Consider the following 20611-nt stretch of genomic DNA (forward strand, 5'->3'; position numbering starts at 1 on the left):
AAGCAGCACCATTTTGCGTGACACATCCTCCGTGAGCAGCCTGATCGCGTCGCGAGGCTTTTTCGTTTCGGCCCGTGTTAACAGATGACTGTCTGCCTGTACAAATGTGATTTAACGTTACGCCATAAAATAATCACGACCAAGTGCGCTGATGAACACGAAGTTCTCGTGAATTCCAACTGTTTCTAATTATTAATTTTCGGCCCACAGCCGCTATGCTAAAGCGCCGGGGAATGTGTGAGATCCTACCGCGACCGCGCTGAGGAAAACCCCGCGCAAGTCTGCTTCGCGCCCCGCGGACGGAGGATGCGTCAATCCGGGGTTACCAATATGAATCGCGAATGTAAATACATACATGTTTACCAAAGACTGAGGGGGAAATGAAATAATAAGTCACTTACCACAGTTGTAAATCACTCCTCTTGCTGCTACTCGAATCTTGACCGTTGGAGATCCCACAATGCCTCTGTATATTTGAAATTTACAGCAATATTCTGTAAATTTGATTCAAACCGCCACGCCCCCGGAATTCATTGCAATTTACAGCAATATGCTGTATTATTAAAATACAGCCATCGGCTGTAAAATATTGCTGTAATTTTTACAGCAATTCATTACAGTGTATTCATCAAATAATCCTGAAAAAAAATATTGTACACAAATAGTTTGTACAATTGTACACATTAAATGTTTCTTGAGCAGCAGATCAGCATATTAGAATGATTTCTGAAGGATCATGTGACACTGAAGACTGGAGTAACAATGCTGAAAATTCAGCTTTGATCACAGGAATAAATTACTTTGTGAAATATATTCAAATAGAAAACAGTTATTTTAAATTGTAATAATATTTCACAATATTACTGTTTTTTACTGTATTTTTAATTAAATAAATGTAGCCTTGGTGAGCAGACGAAACTTCTTTTAAAAACATTAAAAATCTTAGTGGTTCCAAACTTTTGGACTGTACTGTACATAAAATATATATATTTTGCGGCCAACTCGTTTCAAGCAGCAACATAAAAGAGGGATCAAACACTACCGTTCAATCATTTATTTATTTATTATATTAAAATATAACAATAACCACAAATAAACATAAGTCTAGGGAAAAATAAAGAAACAAAGGGAATAACAAGCAAAAATAACTAACAAAACCTTAACGCTACATGATTTAAGAAATTAATAAAAAAGAAAATCAGTGAGATGTCACATTCTGGTCAAGAGCAATCCCAAAGAGAATGCTAACCCAAATGAAAACCCAGAGTCTTTATATAGTCTGCTCTTCTCTGCAGGGATCTATGACAGAGAGATTATTGGTCTCTAGAGTAAAACAGAGGACTATACTGTTAAAACCCTCAAAAATAAGGATTTTGATGCAATTTCTGATGCAACATAACATAATACTCAAAATACATGCAAAGAGCAAACCAAAAACTGTCCTCTATTTTTTTATTTCTAAGTGTTCAGCCAGATGGTTTTGGTTCATCATCTTCAGGAGCTTCACTGTGAGCTTCAAAGATTCGTTTGGTCCAAACATCTGCAGCATCTTTTCCACTACACCAGCGTTATCTGCATTCTCAATGAGAGAGGATGGAATTTGCCCATATTGTTTCAAATGCCACTTGAACTTCTTTAGATTGCCACTGTCCAGTTCATCCAGGATCTGCAGAAGCTCCCCTGGAACAGATACCATATTCTCTGCAGGGATCTATGACATATAAGGTCAGAAGTTATTGATCAGAGAGATTATTGGTCTCTGGAGTAAAACTGAGGCCTTACTGTTAAAACCAACAAAAATAAGATGCTCTAGTTGCAGTAAATCACGTGATGAAAGAGATAAACAAAAATATAATTACGTTTTTAATTCATAATGTGAAATCCTGATAGCCAAAAGTTTTGAATTTTTTTTTATATTTTTGAAAGAAGTATCTTCTGCTGAGCAAGGCTGCAGTTATTTGATAAAAAATACAGTAAAAACAGTCACATTGCATCATTACTCCAGTCTTCAGTGTCACATGATCCTTCAGAAATCATTCTAATGTGATAATTCGCAGCTCAAGAAACATTTATGATTATTATCAATGAAATGTGAAAACTGACATCCCGGCTAACGGAACGTTCTTTGACTTAACTTTTTGGCAAGGTTCTCTCAAAGTTATGAACAAACGTTCTTCAAGTAATAATAATAGAACATTTGTTCAATGTTTTGTTGATTGTTGTAAACATAAGTGCTGTCATGCAAGACAAATTTCAGACTTCTCTGATGTTTTTTTTATACATTTTTGCAATATTACTTGAAACAGTCTTTACTAACTGATAAAAGACTATTTATTAGGTGCACTGAAAGGAATAATTTTTAATATACAACATCTGTGCCTGAGGTAGGGCCTTAAAAACATCAGTTTATGGCCACGTTCACACAGCAGCAAAATACGGTCGTCAGTCCTGTATTTGAGTCCTTAATATGGTTACGTTCACACGCAGTACGGTTATTTACGGGAATGACAACCGCATTCTATAACCGAACTCAAACCTCTAAATTTTCAGGACTCGCAACCACATTCTCGGAATATTCGCGCTGTATGAACGGAACAGGACTGGACAACTAGTTGTCTGTCGTCATACAGAGCGAGAGAGCTGGTGTTTTGTGGAGCTGTGCGTCATCTTAAGGTGTTAGATCCAGTCACTGTTCTCCACTGAAGCGGCTCATGTCAGTTTTGTGTTTCTTTTCAAATGCCGTGTATGCGCGAGATGTCGCAAAGGACGTAACACGCGTGTGCAGCGGTTAAAGACTCCGGCCAGCGTGTTTACATGCTGCTGTTGGTTAATGAAGTTTTGATGGATGAACTCCATCAAAGTTAGTTAGTTCAGTTAGTCTCTTGTCATGTGAAAAGTGATAATACTTTTCAGTTTTCATCTTTAATATTACGTTGATTACTGTCGTCATGGTTACTAGTAAGAGAATAGAAAATACGACGTCATGCCACGTTGCATGCCGGGGCGGCGCCGCCATTTTGACAGGATCGCCCCCTATTACTTGCACTGAAATTAATACGGATACTTGCTTACTTTTTGTTTTGTTTCTGCCATTAAGTGGAACGTTAACATTTTTAATGGTATCGTTTGCAGGGAACAGAAGCTATTTTATAGCATTGCATGATAATTTTATTTATTTTTATTTTTTTTACTTAAGTTTTGTAGAATTTCGTTTACAATGTTCATCTGTTTACCGTGTCGCAGGCTGGACGCTCGCTGCTGCTTCATATGAATATTCAAATAAATCTATGTGTTCAACAAGCTGAGAGAAGTCGATTCATTTATTTGTTGAAAACGTTTAAATGACACTTAAACTAGCATATTGAGTAGGCCTACAACTGTTGTCATTGTAAATATTCCTTTCCACGATCCCAGAGAATCAGAGATTATGGGTCAGTCAGCGGACAGACGGACACGAACACACTGTATTTTTATATTTATTTCAACACAACCAAAATCAAAACCCTAGGAGCTTGTCAACAGTTTAGTAGTGACTCTGCAAGGGCACATTTTAAAAACGCTGGCTTAGTGTATTATGACATTATATTAAAAAATGTGCAGGCGAGCCCTGAATATAAACGCAGTGCGTTCTCCACACAGTATGCTTTAACAGATATGTACAGAATCTTGTGTTTGTCTTGGTGCATTAAGCGTTTCTTCATTCTTAAAAGCATTTGAATGTCCCCGTTCAAGTTCTACTAATTCACGAGCGAAGTGAGAGTCAGACTCGCAAAAGGTAATGTTAATTATTAAACCAAAAATGTCAAAAAAAAACACTTAGCAATGTGATTCTTTTATTGAGTGATATGCAGTGGGTTTAATCAGTGCCATTACTAAAAGATTTGCCATCCGGCGTCTTCTCGTCATCTCCTCAAACTGCTTCTCTTGGTGTTTTTACACGTAGAAAAGGCAAAAAACGTTGCTCATTGTCCAGTTCTCTCTCAGAACGATTATCAGAGTTACTATCACCATTATCGATGCAGCATTAATGACATACAATGGTGAAATTTTTCACAATCATGACAGAAAACAAATTACTGCACTAAACTCAATTACGGAAAGGATGCGTGATCCTGTGTATATATATGGCGTATAAACAAAGAAGTTACCTAGAACTCAACGCGGCGTGACGTCAGATTCGTATTCTCTATACAGGCTTGACTCTCGCTGCACGTTCATACAGACAGTGTTCCAAACGCTACTGAACGTTGCTGTGTGAATGAGACATTTCGAGACTCACACCTGTAAGTAAATGCGGTTGTCAATCCCAAAAAAATGACTGTGTGAACGTGGCCTAAGTGATCATCTCTGACCAGTGATTGACAAGCCAGTGGGCCAATCAATTTTGAGCAACTTTTACTTTTACTTCACTACATTCAAAAGCATAAGATCGTACTTTTTACTCCACTACATTTCATAAAACATATCGTTACTCCTTATTTAAAACTCCATTAAGCAACGAAATTGTCAAACATCTATTTAGCGCATGTTCACAGAGGAAAACGACTGCTTGTTCTCTCGATACTGTCTGTTTTACTGAGAAATCGCTTCAGGTGATTCAGTGAGAGAGCAGTCCAAACGAATATGGATTCAAAGGCGTTTTACCATTTCATACTTTAAAACACAATTTAAGCATCAGAAATTAAACTGAATATACAAAGCGAAGCAAGCCTTTTTCTTAAATATCCACAACACAAACAACAAATTGCTCGACACTACAGCCACAGTAGACTCTCCGAGTTGGCGTAAGCGAGTGGGGGGCGGGGCTAATTTGCATATTCATTGATCTGTGTATATTAAATGAGGCAAGGGTGTAGAGTTACATTCAAGCTATTTTAAGGCATGAAGAAATTTTCTTTCACTTGAATTTTTTAAAAAATAAGTCATTTTGGTGATCAAAGATGAGTTTTAAGGGATAAAATAATTGACTACATGGGGGACTTTAATGAAATACAGCAATTAATGACAAAATTCTATATGACTGATGCCCAAAATAGCCAATATGGGGAAAGTGGACATCATTCGACTCTGTATACGGCACTTAATCAAAGTCCCAAAAAAAGAATTTAGGCAAACCGTTCAGAAGTTATAAGAACAAAAGGCAATTTTTCATATCTCCTGACCAGTAGGTGGCGCTGATCTGACCCTTGACTCCAGGCCTGAATATAATTACCATTGTATTGAAATCCTCCTGAAAGCCAGTCGCACTGCTGGCTGTTTTACCAGCGCTCTCTCGTCCTGTTGGAGAAACATTGAAATGTCAAAGTGCATCTACAGTGCTGTGTGTCAGATAATAAATTACAATAGTAGAGTGGTGAATTAGTGAATAGTAGTGAATTTTGATCATGCATGTTTTAGCTGGTTTTTTTTGGCCTAGGGATTGGAGCTAAACTCCAGGACCTCCAGGAGCAGGATTGGACATTCCAAGGCAGTGGACTCTAAAACTTCAAACCACTATTATCTTGTATCAAAACATGTATCCACAATTTAAATTTAGCTTAATTTAGTGTGATCTTTATTCAGAGGTCTTCAGGCAATGGCACTACCCACTGAGCTTCTGTGCCACTTCACTGTGAATTATATCATTATAACACAAAACCGAAAACAAGAATGTGTGGATAATCATTAATCAGGTACTACTCACCAATTATTGAGTAGCTTTTCTTCTTTAAGGTGAAAAACACTAAAGCAACAAAAACTATTAGCCCAAGCAAACCTCCGATCAAACCTGAGACAGTCTCTAGCTGGCAGTCCTTGCAATTTCCATCTATACAAATGCAAAAAGATAAATGAATAAATTTTAATTAATTAAGGGTCTCTCAAAAAAATGGGATGCTCAGATTCGCCTTTTTGTCTCTGATATACCTGGGATTCAGTATTGGCCATTACCGAGTACCAGTCCGACACTTAAAAAAAAAATATATATATATATTGGGAGGCAGGCGCTCTTACAACAAGGAGGCTAAGGACCACAGTCTGTCAGTCGCTAGAGCACCTCTGAAGATCAGGGCAGTGAGGTTCACACGCACAGCTCTTACTAGCCTACAACAGTAACGTGCACAAGTGCAACAGCTGCAAATAAACCAATAGCTTCACTAGCTAGGTAGACATAAAAAATAAATGGGAGTCAGGCTAACTTCATTCATGACTCATGACTTTGTCATGTATGACTCACATTCATGAAAAACAAGTAAATATATTTATAAATATAAACTATAAAATTAAAAGTGATATCTTTTAAATTTGTAGCACAGCTTTCTAATACGGCAGCAACATATGATAGGACAGAACAAGAAAGGGAATTAATAATCTTTCACTGTGCAAAAGTATTGTATGTAACACAGTGGCAAAGCGCTTATGCGCAGAATGATACGCTTGAAGCAACATAAAGTCATAGTGCGCAGTGCTTCACATTGAAAAAGCTCAAAGTATCTTTACTCTTAAGACCCAAGCCAAGACTTTGGTCCACTGTAGTGGATGTTATATTTTTAGCAAATTTCACTGACACCATGTGTCCTGTAGTCTGCAGATTCAGAACTTTTCAGAGATGCAAAATGTTTGGAAGTTTCACCATGATCACACCTTCTGCTTGGTCTTCAAATATGGCCGACAGTGAATGATTCAAATTTAGTGCTCTTACCCCATTTGACGATAATTGGTTCTTTGATGCTCTTGTAGGTCACAAAACAATCATAATCTGCTTTTTCATCCTCCTTGATCACCACACTCTTCTTCATCTGGAAGGATCCATCATGGTTTGGTCTGATTCTTGTAGATTCAATCTCACATTCAGGCAGAGATATGCGATATTTCCTCATAGTCAACATCACGTCTTTGGGGTAGAAGCCAGTGACCATACAGGTGAGTTTCAGCTTGCTTTTGTCCCTGATAGACTTTTTTGCAAACACATAAACATCTGGAGGAGCTGAAAACACAGAAATCAGTTCATCAGTCTGTTTCATTTCTATAACATCTGCTGATAAACTACAAATACATTTACTCACAGCTGTCTCCATATTTTCTGAATTTGTTGAGCCAGTCCACACACTCTTTCTCCAGGTATCCTTTGGTGTATTGGTTTAGGATGTGAATACTGTCCCATTTTCTCTTGGTTGGTAGAGCTGCTTTAGCTGAAGTGACCCATTGAGACTCTCTATTATCAAAAGACAAGAAGTTTTCTCCATCATAGCCGTACTCAGAAATGCCTTTGGAAAACTTCACTTCATCTCCCTGCTGCTCAACTTCACAACCGACTCTCCACTGAAGAACATGAACATCTGAAATGGACACAAATCAAAATGTTTGTAAGATGATGATAAATCAAATTATCATATGCATATTCTCACCTGAATCATCGTCTCTCATGCGCTTCATCAGATTTATGATATTCACATTAAACCACTGTTCTTTACTCTTTCTGGACTTAGTGCCTATTTCCCAGTAATCCTCCGAAATGTTCTCTTTCATCCACTGTTGTTTGGGAATCTTTCTCTTTTCTTCACTATTGTAATAGTCGATCTGTGTGTCGTCCAGCAGACCCATAGCACTGAATTCATAGATGCCCGGCAGATCCACAGGTTTAGACAAGCCTGTGTAAATGTAATACAGCGAGTGTTTCTCTGCAATCAAATAAAATATGCATGAAATAACTGTTTACTGAATTGTAAATGTGATGAAAGTGGTACATTATTGAAGGAGAGAGCAGTTAAAACATCATGTGGGTGAATCTCATTAAACACAATCTCAAAACATCCAACCGGTATAAGGAATGTTGCAACATACAATGTTCTGTAGCCTAAAAGTAATTCATATTGATTTTACACATAATAATAATAATAATAATATATATTATATATATATATATATATATATATATATATATATATATATATATATATATATATATATATATAAATGAACTGTCATGCTTACACATAAACATCATTCATTTGAAATATGCAATGGGGAACTATATTGGAAGCAACAAACATAGGCCTATCAAATATAATATAAGCTAAGCTAGCAGGCTAACTGGGTAGATGTATGCTATGCTAGTACATATGGTAACTAAAAAAAAAGTAAGAATGAAAAATGCTTGATTTCACAACCTATAGCTTCAGTTATATACTAGTATTTGAACTATGTAATTTCAAGTCCCCCCTCAATAATTTAATCCCTTAAAATACAGAGGGTGTACAACTACAGACACTGCCGAGCACGGATAATAGAGAATGCCTTTGGCATTATGGCTTCCCGGTTCCGGATTCTTGGTCGCCCCATCGAGAGTTCTGTTGAAAAGTCAGTGTGTATTGTTCAAGCTTGCGTGGCCCTGCACAACTACTTGATATCAACAGATGTTGCATCTGCAGAAAAAGCCAGGTACATCACACCAAACTTGGCTCATGGCACTACGCCAACTGGGGAGGTTAGACCTGGATATTGGAGAGGAATGACAAAGGCCGAAAGCAACTTTGTCCCTTTTGGCAGGCCCACCCATTCTGCAAGAACACAAGCTGCTACTGCAACCAGGAACGCCCTGAAAGACTTTTTCTGGACACCAGAGGGTTCTGTTCCCTGGCAAAATTGTGTTGTTTCACGTGGATTGAATGATGGGCCCTTGCCCAACTGAGCAGCTAACTTGCCTGTTCAATCACTACAAGTACATAAACGTATATAACAAATGTACAGTTAATTTGACATTAAAATTGATCTTTGTCTGCTACCTATGTGTATGTGTCTGATTTAACTCCATATAATTCACATATGATTAGTACAAACATTAATACTTAGCTTATTATTTACATCTTGACTACCTTTTACATTTACATTTAAGCTTCTATAATAATATGCCTGTAATAATAAAACTGTAATAGCATTGGTGTATTATAAGCCTTTATGGCATGATTTTTTATTTCATTTTTTTTTTTTTACCACAGAGCTATAAAAACATATTATTAAAAATACTGTGCACACAATGTTTCTGATCAGAGTTGGTTTTGAACTAGGTTTTTGTTAACAGCATGTAGAACCATTACTTTAAAATCATTTGTAGAACACAATTTTCATACAGCTTAAAAAGCAGGTACCATCACAAGGTTTTCTCCAGCTGTTCAGAGTCAAGTATTACATTTGCAATACAAAAGAAACATGCAATTTCCATAATCAGCCCTCTATGGGAAGTGTGAATGGCTCATAGTCTGGCAACTTTGGCATGGTGTAAAAAACAAAAGAATGATTGGATCCATCTCAGGAACACAATTATTTTTATTATACGCATTTGACTAAATTGTATTTGAGTAAATCTTATTTCAGAATTTTGGTGTTACACATATGTCAAGTAAAAATTTAACAAGTAATATCTCTGTAGTCAGAATCCATTTGTTTTACTTTATTTTACTTTTTATATTTTATGGGGTGTCATTATTTACCCTTGATAAAAACCAAGGTTTATTATTATGCTCTTTTTGTATTACATTTATTGCGCATCTTATCCTTGCTTATTGTTGTGTGGTGTATTGATTTACACTTGATAAAATCAAAGGTTTATTATTATATTCTTTTGATATTTCATTTATGGCACAATTTATATTTGCTTATTGAAAGATCAATAACAGCAGCCGTATGGTGTAACGAAACAATGGAGTTTGAGACTCACTGTATGCCATTTCCATGTACTGAACTCTTGTTATTCAACTATGCCGAGGTAAATTCAATTTTTGATTCTAGGGCACCTTTACTGAAACGACAAAATATGTTAAATGTATACATGTTAAATCTGTTTTTTTTTTAACTAATTATTGTTTTTGTAATTTGCTTTTTTTGTTCTTTTATATAGCCTAACAAAAATAACTTATAAAATTTCTCATATTAGCCTATGCTCATATTGCCCACCTGTACATACCAGCTGATATACATGTCTTGATTTACTTGGGTAAAGTTGGTTTTATATTCGCACATTCGGAGTTCTTTTAAATTCAGACTTTCCAATAAATGTGCAATAAATTAATGTTTGCGAATTTTAAGCAGCGACATGATATTGACAACCAACGATTGTCAACTTACAACATTTTTCACAGTCGATCAAAATAGGCAAGTATTGTTTTAATGACATATTTACTTGTGAATGTCCACTGAATGTCCAATGTAGTGTGATTAACAAGGCTATTGAATACGGATGTGCGAATGTGCGAATATAAAACCAACTTTACCCAAGTTCTTGATTTGGGTGGTCAATCTGCATTTGAAAATTTGAAAGGGTTTTCAATCTTCTAAATCAAGTAAAATGACTCAAAATCAAGTAATTTTAGCATGCCAAAGTCAGCTTTAATCCTATGTTACGTTCCCCTTCTAGTCTAGGAGTTAGAAGGGAAGGCAACAAAAGAAAATAAGATAATTTATTAGAAAAGGTAACGCAAGGATGAAAAAAAAAAAAGAAAACGTGGAGGACACACTTCAGCCTCAGTCTCAGAGGGAAAACACAACACCACTTTAAGGGAAAGTCAAAATGTTTATTTCCTTATCCAAAAAGAGCTTACCAGAAGGAGAACATGAGGGAATAAATTCTCAGGAGAGAGTATACCTAAAACAACAAACAAAACTGGAGCTAACTAAGGTTTAAAGAATCTACTTACCCTGCTCAAAAACAAAGATGAAAAAACAACAACACAAACTTCCCTGAGCTCCCTCTTTAAACAATAAACAGGAGAAAACAATTGTACACAAAAAAAAAGGCACTCTCTCCCTACGATTCCCAAGTAACCCAATAATGATTAAGAGTTAAATGATACAATACCTTCTAGTTACCCACACATGGATTAACCCGAAAGCAGGCTAAAGAATGATGCTAGCACACAGAAAAAGTATAGGCCCACACCTAACTCAAAACTGTTAACCCTCAGTCACACACAGTACACTCAGGCAAATAATTCAGTTTCCACTCTGAGGCTGGGGAGAAGTGTTCCTCAGCGCAGGATCTTCAGAATGCACCATATATACAGCTCTGCTCAGACTCAGGCATGCTCACAATGAGTTGCAGCTGGTGGCAATTAACCTGAGTAAGAGAGTGAGGGAGAGAAAGAGGGCACAACACAGCACAGCACACACACACAGGGATATGACAGTGACACACCAAAACACTCTGGGACGTAACACCCCCACCACTAAGATTACAGACCATGGTTCAATAAGGTTTCTGTATCACCACCCCAACATGCACAGCACCTAGGTTGTCATCTCACAGATCTGGACAGAGCATCCGCCACAATGTTGTCTTTGCCTTTGATGTGCTGGATCTGGAGATTGAAATCCTGAAGCTTGAGAGCCCAGCGCAGCAAACGCTGGTTAGAGGAAGACATGTTGGACAGAAAAGTTAAAGGATTATGGTCTGTATACACAATCACAGGTAGAGCACTACTCCCAAGGTACACCTCAAAATGTTGTACAGCCCACAATAAAGCCAATGCTTCCTTTTCAATTGTGCTATATGATAACTGGCTCTTTGAGAACTTGCGGGAGAAATACGACACAGGGTGTTCAATGCCTTGAGCATCCTCTTGAATAAGGACAGCTCCCGCACCGAAGTGGCTTGCATCTACCTGTAGCTTGAACGACAAATTGAAGTTAGGTGCAGCTAACACAGGGGCATGGCTCAGCAGGTCTTTAGCAGCTTCAAATGCTCGATCACAGTCACGGCTCCAACTAAACACTCTCGTTGTGCTAAGGAGGTCTGTGAGAGGAGCAACTACAGCAGAGAAGTTTCTGCAAAAACCTCTATAGTAGCCTGACATTCCCAGAAACCGGCGAAGCTCACGCTTGTTGTTAGGTTTAGGAAACTTAAGAATAGCTTCCACCTTAGCTTCCACAGGCTTCACCCAGCCATGGCCTACCTTTTTCCCTAGGTAGGTTACTGTAGCCTTACCTATCTCACACTTAGACAAGTTTAGGGTTAGCGATGCAAGTTTTAACCTTTCAAAGACTCTCTCCAAGGTTTTAATGTGGTCTTCCCATGACTCAGTATAGACTATGATATCGTCAAGGTAAGCGTCACAATTAGGTACATCACCCAACACAATATGCATCAGCCTCTGAAAAGTGGCTGGTGCATTTCTCATTCCGAAGGCGAGGACAGAGTATTCCAGGAAGTAATCTGGCGTAACGAATGCAGAAACTTCTGCAGCACGGGAAGTGAGAGGCACCTGCCAGTAACCCTTTAATAAGTCAAGTTTTGTAACAAACTTGGCTGATCCCACCCGATCTACGCAATCCTCCATACGGGGGAGTGGAAAAGAGTCAGGCTTCGTTACTGCGTTCACTTTACGAAAGTCAGTACAAAACCGGTATGTGCCATCTGCTTTTGGAACCAATAGACACGGTGAGCTCCATGGGCTCTGACTATGCTGAGCCAGGCCGTGCTGTAACATGTATTCGACTTCGGTTTTCATTATGTGACGCTTACTTGGGTTAACTCTGTAGGAGTGCTGCTTGATTGGTTTAGCGGAGCCTACATTGATGTCATGCTCAAGAACAGTGGTTCTCCCTGGCACATCAGAAAATAGGGGTGAGTACCGATGCATTAGCTGGATAATCTGATCAGACTCAACAGGTTCTAGATGTGAGAGAAAAGAAGGCAGATCTTTCAACACAGCAGAATTTTGTAGTCTCTTACCATCTTGTTCAGTAACTTGCAAGGCTACAGCAACTGGTAAAGGCACAGTCACAGGGTTACATGGGGGTTCAGACTGAGAGTCACGCATAAACCTTTTAAGCATGTTAATGTGGCACACTCTAGTTTTACGCCGCCTATCTGGGGTGCTGACAACATAGTCTGTTTCACTGAGTTTCTCCTTCACAGAGTAGGGACCTGTAAACCTAGCATGGAGGGCTGAACCAGGTTCCGGAAGAAGTACAAGAACTTCGTCGTTCGGCTGAAAACTACGAGAAACGCTTTTTTTGTCGTAGCGTTCTTTCATTTTAGACTGGGTTGTGACCAAATGTTCCCTAGCCAGATCACGAGCTCTGTGCAACCGTTCTCGAAATGAACTTACATAATCAAGGACAGTTATAGGCATTGCATCTTTAGCTAGCAGTTGTTCACTCAACACTTTAAGCGGGCCCCGCACCGTGTGACCAAAGACAAGATCTGCGGGACTGAACCCAAGGGATTCTTGCTCTGCTTCCCTGACGGCAAACATCAAGAATGGTAAACTCTCTGCCCAGTCTTTACCACTAGCAAGACAGTAAGTACGTAACATCATCTTGAGTGTTTGATGGAACCTTTCCACAGCACCCTGCGATTGTGCGTGGTATGCACTCGACAGTTCATGTCTAATTCCAAACTGAGTTAGAGTCTGTGTGAACAGTTTTGAAGTAAAATTTGTACCCTGGTCAGTTTGTATGACCTTTGGCAATCCAAAAACAGTACAAAACTTGATCAGTTCACGAACAATGATGTGGGCTTTTATAGAGCGCAGAGGAATCACTTCGGGGAAACGTGTAGACGTACACATTATGGACAGAATGTATTCGTGACCAGATTTTGATTTAGGCAAGGGGCCCACGCAGTCCAACAACAGGCGCTCAAAGGGTTCGTGCATAACAGGGATAGGCCGCAACGGAGCAATAGGAAGTTTTTGGTTCGGTTTTCCAGCTATTTGACAAGCAGCACACAAGCGGCAGAACTTAGACACAGCAGACTTCAGCCCTGGCCAGAAAAAGTAGCGGGACACTCGTTTGAACGTCTTGGTAACTCCCAAGTGTCCTGAGAGTACATGTTCATGAGCGATTTTCAGTACAGGCTCCCTATACTGTTGAGGCAGAACGATTTGCTGAATTTCATTAAGGGAAGAACGAGCAAGGGGTCTCCACCTCCGCATTAAAACTTCCCCTTCCCAAAAATACCTTACTTTATCATGAGGTTTTCTTTTGAAATTTGCAACAGTCCCAATAAGGGTTGCTAAGGAGGGGTCTGTTCTCTGAGCAATAGCCAATTGTTCCCTGCCCACTTCTAAAATAGGCTTTAGTTCAGGTACAAAAGCCACTTCGCAGGTTCCTGTAACTTCAGCCTTCTCTGGAGTTACGTCATGCTTATTTGAGTCAACTAAGAAACTCTCAGAGAGATCAAGTACATCTCCCAGCCTTCTACTTTGGGCCCGCGTGACTGCGCATGAAGGAAAGACAGCAGGAAAATTTTCCGCAAGCGACGAATTATCATTTTGAGCCGGTTCACTAATTACCAGTGGTCTAGGAAAAACATCTCCACCCGCAAGATCATTCCCTAGGATAACATCTACCCCATCAACTGGTAGATGTGAGCAAACTCCAAGTGTAGCAGGGCCTGTGACCAAATCTGACGTGAGATACAAGTCATGTAATGGCAAACTAAGACAGCCCATGCCAATCCCTCGCACTAGGATATTGGAGCCAGAGTATACGCTTGAAGCTGGTAACGATTTTTCACAAATAAGCGACTGGACTGATCCAGTGTCTCTTAAAATCTTCACCGGCTTACCCACTGCGTCAGGTGAATGAGACACTGCACCGTCCAGTAAAAACGGCTGATACGCACTCGTAACAGTCTCTGTACCACAATTAGTATTACCGCCAGTGTGCACCAACGCTGCACTTTTAGGATGTGAAGCAGTAGTTTTCTGTTTCCAAGCCCGGCACTCAGAAATTATGTGATTTGGGTCCAGGCAGAAAAAGCAAGCCCGCTTGACATTCTTCTTATGGGGCGAATTTAGTTGTGTGCTAGGTTTAGTGTGGGGCAAGACAGATCTCACATCCTGGTCCGTATTAATGCTAGTCGAGAACGTTGCATTACGTCGTGGTGTAACGAATACGTTCCGGTGCGCTAACGTAAATTCATCCGCTAAAACAGCCGCGTCAACGATAGAAGTCACTTTCTGTTCGTTTAAGTGAATTACCACATTCTCAGGTACACTACTCTTGAACTCCTCAAGCAAAATCAGCTCCTGAAGTTGTTCAAAAGTAGTGATCCGATTAGAAAGACACCACTTCTCAAACAGAGTGCGCTTTTCTCGGGCGAACTCAACGTAAGTCTGTTTGGCAGTTTTGGCATGTGAGCGGAACTTTTGTCTGTACGCCTCCGGTACTAATTCATACGCTCTAAGTACCGCAGCCTTCACAATGTCATAATCAAGTGATTGTTCTAGTGGCAAAGCGGAAGAAACTTCCTGGGCTTTCCCAGAAAGGCTGCACTGCAATAACAATGCCCACACATCTTTAGGCCAATGCAACTTCAAGGCTATGCGCTCGAATGTAACAAAATAAGCATCCACTTCGCTTTCCCTAAATGGTGGAACAAGTTTCAGATACCTGCTAACATCAAAATTTGCATTGGCTTCGGCCTCATGCGAATCTTGAGGTGTCGCAGAATGGGTATACGATGGAGAGCTAGCAGAAATACTTCGTGAACGAGGCAAAGGTACAGGTTTACCTTTCGGTTCGGGCACCTTACGTTCCAACTGACGCAATCGAATATCACGATCAGTTTCTGCCTCTATAACACGCAGTTTAACGAGCATTGTCTGATGTTCTTGTTTCTTAATCATGTAATCAAGCTCTTTCATCTTAAACGCTAACAATGGGTCACCAGAAGGCTCTACCACAGGCACTCTAGGAGGGCCATCATCTGACACCGCTCGCTCTGCTACGTCAGGCGAAACCTCCTCCCTGGCAGAGGATTCTGGCAAAATCCCCATCTCTTCAAGTTTTTCACGAAGTACTTGCTTGATAACATGTTTTACTGCGTCTGCAGGAACAGTAATATTGAAAAAGTTAGCAATCAACAATAAATCCTTTTTCCTACAACGCTCAAAGACTTCTGTGGTAGTAGAGAGAGTGAATGCAACTAAATCAAACTCCATCTTAATACCACGGTTTCCTCCAACAAACTGCCAAACAGTTTAGAAAAAGTAGACTTACCGGCGAATATGAGTGTCTCGTTATTAGTAACGGGAACGGACGAGCCCCCAATTGTTACGTTCCCCTTCTAGTCTAGGAGTCAGAAGGGAAGGCAACAAAAGAAAATAAGATAATTTATTAGAAAAGGTAACGCAAGGATGAAAAAAAAAAGAAAACGTGGAGGACACACTTCAGCCTCAGTCTCAGAGGGAAAACACAACACCACTTTAAGGGAAAGTCAAAATGTTTATTTCCTTATCCCAAAAAGAGCTTACCAGAAGGAGAACATGAGGGAATAAATTCTCAGGAGAGAGTATACCTAAAACAACAAACAAAACTGGAGCTAACTAAGGTTTAAAGAATCTACTTACCCTGCTCAAAAACAAAGATGAAAAAACAACAACACAAACTTCCCTGAGCTCCCTCTTTAAACAATAAACAGGAGAAAACAATTGTACACAAAAAAAAAGGCACTCTCTCCCTACGATTCCCAAGTAACCCAATAATGATTAAGAGTTAAATGATACAATACCTTCTAGTTACCCACACATGGATTAACCCTAAAGCAGGCTAAAGAATGATGCTAGCACACAGAAAAAGTATAGGCCCACACCTAACTCAAAACTGTTAACCCTCAGTCACACACAGTACACTCAGGCAAATAATTCAGTTTCCACTCTGAGGCTGGGGAGAAGTGTTCCTCAGCGCAGGATCTTCAGAATGCACCATATATACAGCTCTGCTCAGACTCAGGCATGCTCACAATGAGTTGCAGCTGGTGGCAATTAACCTGAGTAAGAGAGTGAGGGAGAGAAAGAGGGCACAACACAGCACAGCACACACACACAGGGATATGACAGTGACACACCAAAACACTCTGGGACGTAACACCTAATATATATAGTTTCCCAACAGCATAATTGCCCCAGTGAAAATGCTGAGTGGCTGTAATTAATACGTATTTTACCATCTTTGTTGTGCATTTTGAACTTTTGAGATATTCCCTAATTTGAAGTGCCCAAGTGAACATTGTAAGGACTTTTTCACTTCTGATTCTTAAAACAATAACATCACCAGTGGTGTAGTCGGGGCGATACGCACGCATACGCCGTATGCTTACTTTTTGCTCAGGGCTGTTTGCATATTACGACTTCTAAGGATCAGTATTTACGTATACCCACTTGTTTTTTGCTTCGAAAGTCCATAAAATATTGTCCTGTTAGCTTCCCCTTTAACTGTGTGTCCAATGCTGTTGTGTAAACTCGCGATTCTTTGATGTAATTGGTGCATGAGCACTTCTGTCATACCTTTTCCCACTCATAGTCGGCTAAAAACCAGGCTTCACAGTGCGTGTTCGCGCTGCAGTGAGAGAACTCCGATCAAAGCCGCTCGTTGTTTTGAGCCGTGCATTGAGCGCATTTCTCTCACTGCAGCGATCACGACGTGAGAAATATTGTGGTGAGTAAACTATTAATTAATTATATAGCCTACATCATGCATTCGGAGCTTTTATAAGCGCTAAGTTCCCGTACGAAATGAAAAGACCATCAGCGCAACTGAAGCCTTGTTTATAATGCATTAGTGGTGCGGGAATCATAAACATAGACTACTTTCTGAATCTTATCACGCTCCAAAAGCTTGATAAAATTTCCATACCGACACTGATGATAAAATGTGCGATCCATTTGAATTCTATTGAGAGTTAAACACTTTAAAACGCTATAGAGAAATCAAACGTGACCAAAAGACTGAAGAGGACAAACGTCACCTTGCGCCAACAATTATTAGGGAGCTTTTTAAACTATTCATGACCCGCCCTTACTAGAATTTATATCGTTTTATATCGGTAAATTTGGCTTACTTGAAGAATCTATAATCATATTAAGGGAATATATTTTCACTAGATTTATATTACACCTGTGACATGTTCTGTTGTTTCTATAGGCTATGTGTAGGTTGCTATTTTTCATAACAAATGCTATGATAACAGAAAATGATATAGTTTGACTTCTTATGGCACACTGAAGTAGAAAATTCTGTCAAACTGATAAGCTTACATGTGCGTAAATAATATAAAACTGAGTTTACAGAGGTTACTGGGGAAACAGCTCTATTTCTGCTGTTCCATAAGCGCCATCCACTGATAGAGAGTGGTTTAAATTTTCATTTGTCTGGGTTAATAGTACACCAGGCCTGGACTGGTAATCTGGCATACCGGGCAAATGCCCGGTGGGCCGACGCACTTGAGGGCGGGGCCGCTATATGATATGATTTTTTTTAATAAACATAAAATTGGCCAACGACCGGCCCATAAAGCAGGGACAGCGGCCCATTGGTTCATTTTCCATACTCACACTGGGCTGGCCCAATTACATCTCTTAACAGACTCCACCCCGTCCCCTCTGTTTCGCCAGAACATCTGTGGATTAGGAGGATGGAGAAACAAAAGCGCAAGTGCAAGGGGGGTGCGGAGAAGTTGCGGGCAAAAAAATCAAAAAATTTAGAGGTTGATGCCTCAACGTGCAAAAATTACTGGCATGTTTAGTGCGGTTACTGTAGCTTCAGTTTCCAAACCTACAGTACCTGACGTGCAAAAACAGGTGAACATAGAAGAACATGGAGGAGACACCTGTAAGGCAGAGGAGCAGCAGGTGTCTGACAGTGAAGCCAATGAGGGACAGAGTAAGCAGGAGAGTATAATAGAAACGGTAAGCAGGGTTACATGATTAACAGCGAGGGACTCGTGATGCGACGACGACGACGATGATGCTTAAATGAATGAATATTATAAGACAACATAATCGTCGTCGTTATTATAAAGTCAGACTGTCACCTACTGCACTGGTCACTCAGTCAGCTAAAGTCAAATAGCACAGCAAAAGTTATTTTGCACTGTTTTTTGTAGTTAGCAGTGTGCCCTTGTAGCTTTCAGAGTTCACTTATGCAGTAACGGCCCTTCTCATAGAAAAACCTGAAATGATGCAATTTGATTTTTCAAAAAAAAAAAATTCAGGTTATTATTATAATGTAATATTATGTGTTTATTTCACAACGAGACTATAGGTGTCTATTTATAGCTGTTAGTCGTGATGATGGTCTACTAGATCTCACTTTTCAGCTAAAAAGTTATGTTTTGTAGCTCTTGTACCCTATTACTCTGGTATGAACACTTGGTTGTTTATGGCAAGTGAATAACATGAATATCATTTTATTAGGACGTTTTTTGTGAGTAATTTGGTAGTATAGTTTTCTTTTTCATTGTTTTTAATGGGGAGTATCTAAACAATGAGAGGTAAATGTTTGACACTTAAACAGGGGTTTGTGCTCTTTAAAACAAAGTATATTTGTAATTGTAAATTATAGTTTTTCTGCTGTCTGTTTCATTGAAAAAAAAAAAAAAAAATTCTTTATAGAATTATCAGTATTCTACATCCACGTTCTAAGGGTTAACTAGCTTGTATAACATGGAGCACATTGTCCATCTAGAAATCCTACTCTTACTAAGTGTATTTTTAATAACTCTACCAATTAATTGTAATACTCTGGTGGGTGGTGTCCGACCGATTGTGGTGGGCCGGTCTGAGCAAAAATGCCAGGGCCATTTTTTTGTCCCAGTCCAGCCCTGTAGTACACCACTAATTTTTTTAGGACTACACCACTGAACATCACCTATTCATATTATAAGTAACTTTTGATATGCTTTATAATATGATCTGAACGAGATACAGCACTATTATGCGATTATATATCAATTAACGCTGAAGAAAAAAGATTGAATGTCTAGCGAAAGTTCAACATAAAACCAATTAAGCATACGAGTTTAAACATTACTTATTCTCTGATAAACCCAGTAAAATTTAATAATTTACCTGCTTGAACTGAAGACAAAGCCCCATAAAGAAGAAAAACACAAAGCCGTGCCCATAGTTGAAAAGCCATGTGTGAATTTCGCTAATACATTGTTCCTTCGTCTACGACCGAACGCAGAAACTTCCGACAGCAGAATGATTTTACCAAAGATAAAATTAGGCTCGTTTGAGATGCGTCTCGCCTCACCTGAAATGTAGGTGAAAGTATGCGGCTGCTGTGACATGAGGAGTGAAAAGAGAACAGGTGTTGCGAGATTTTTGGTTTCTGAGATTTTCAGTTTTAGTGGGCGGGGCTTGTATTAATATCCATAAGACATGCGCGATTGCACATGCAACTGAGATTTTAGTTCACATTGTATCTCAGGACATTAGTGGATTATTCTATAAAGGTTGACTTATGCCTAAACTACAGGTGGTTACTTCTAGGTAACAGTTTATAGTTATGATGTAGGCCTATTGCTCTTCAAAAGGATTAATACAATTATTTATGTTTAGGCTCACCAAGGTTGCATTTATTTGATCAAAAATAGGCAAAACAGTAATATTGTGATTTGTTTCTATTTTAATATATTTTAAATGGCTGTTTATTCCTGTTACTCCTTCAGAAATCATTCTGATATGCTGCTCAAGAGACATTCTTAGCTTCTATTATCAGTGCTGAAAACAGGAAACCATGATGATTCACAGAACAGCAAGTTTGAAGAACAGTATTGAAATCTTTTGTAACATTAGAAATGTCTTTTTTAATCTATTTAATTATGTCAAAATCTTTAAGACTAAAA

At 39.1% G+C, this 20611-nt stretch overlaps 1 protein-coding gene across 1 annotated transcript; it reads right to left on the reverse strand.

The window, feature by feature from the left end:
- Nucleotides 1-1088: 1088 nt before the first annotated feature.
- LOC125244105 (H-2 class I histocompatibility antigen, Q10 alpha chain-like) lies at nt 1089-20020 on the reverse strand. Its single transcript, XM_048154111.1, has 7 exons — nt 19830-20020; nt 7386-7658; nt 7044-7316; nt 6680-6964; nt 5684-5806; nt 5213-5277; nt 1089-1711 (listed from the first exon to the last, which is right to left on the reverse strand). The coding sequence occupies exons 1-7, from the start codon at nt 19897-19899 to the stop codon at nt 1445-1447; spliced, it is 1356 nt and encodes a 451-aa protein (XP_048010068.1). The 5' UTR covers nt 19900-20020; the 3' UTR covers nt 1089-1444.
- Between the last annotated feature and the right edge of the window lie 591 nt (nt 20021-20611).

This window comes from Megalobrama amblycephala, linkage group LG1 (genome assembly GCF_018812025.1).
Source record: "Megalobrama amblycephala isolate DHTTF-2021 linkage group LG1, ASM1881202v1, whole genome shotgun sequence".
Classification (NCBI taxonomy): domain Eukaryota; kingdom Metazoa; phylum Chordata; class Actinopteri; order Cypriniformes; family Xenocyprididae; genus Megalobrama; species Megalobrama amblycephala.

Excerpts from the sequence above, each read along its gene's own strand:
- LOC125244105 (XM_048154111.1), bottom strand. The coding sequence starts at position 19,899 with ATGGCTTTTCAACTATGGGCACGGCTTTGTGTTTTTCTTCTTTATGGG. Across the intron at positions 6,965-7,043 it reads CAGAAAATATGGAGACAGCT|CTCCTCCAGATGTTTATGTG; the intron begins GTGAGTAAATGT and ends CTGTGTTTTCAG. Across the intron at positions 5,807-6,679 it reads ACCAATTATCGTCAAATGGG|ATGGAAATTGCAAGGACTGC; the intron begins GTAAGAGCACTA and ends GCATTTGTATAG.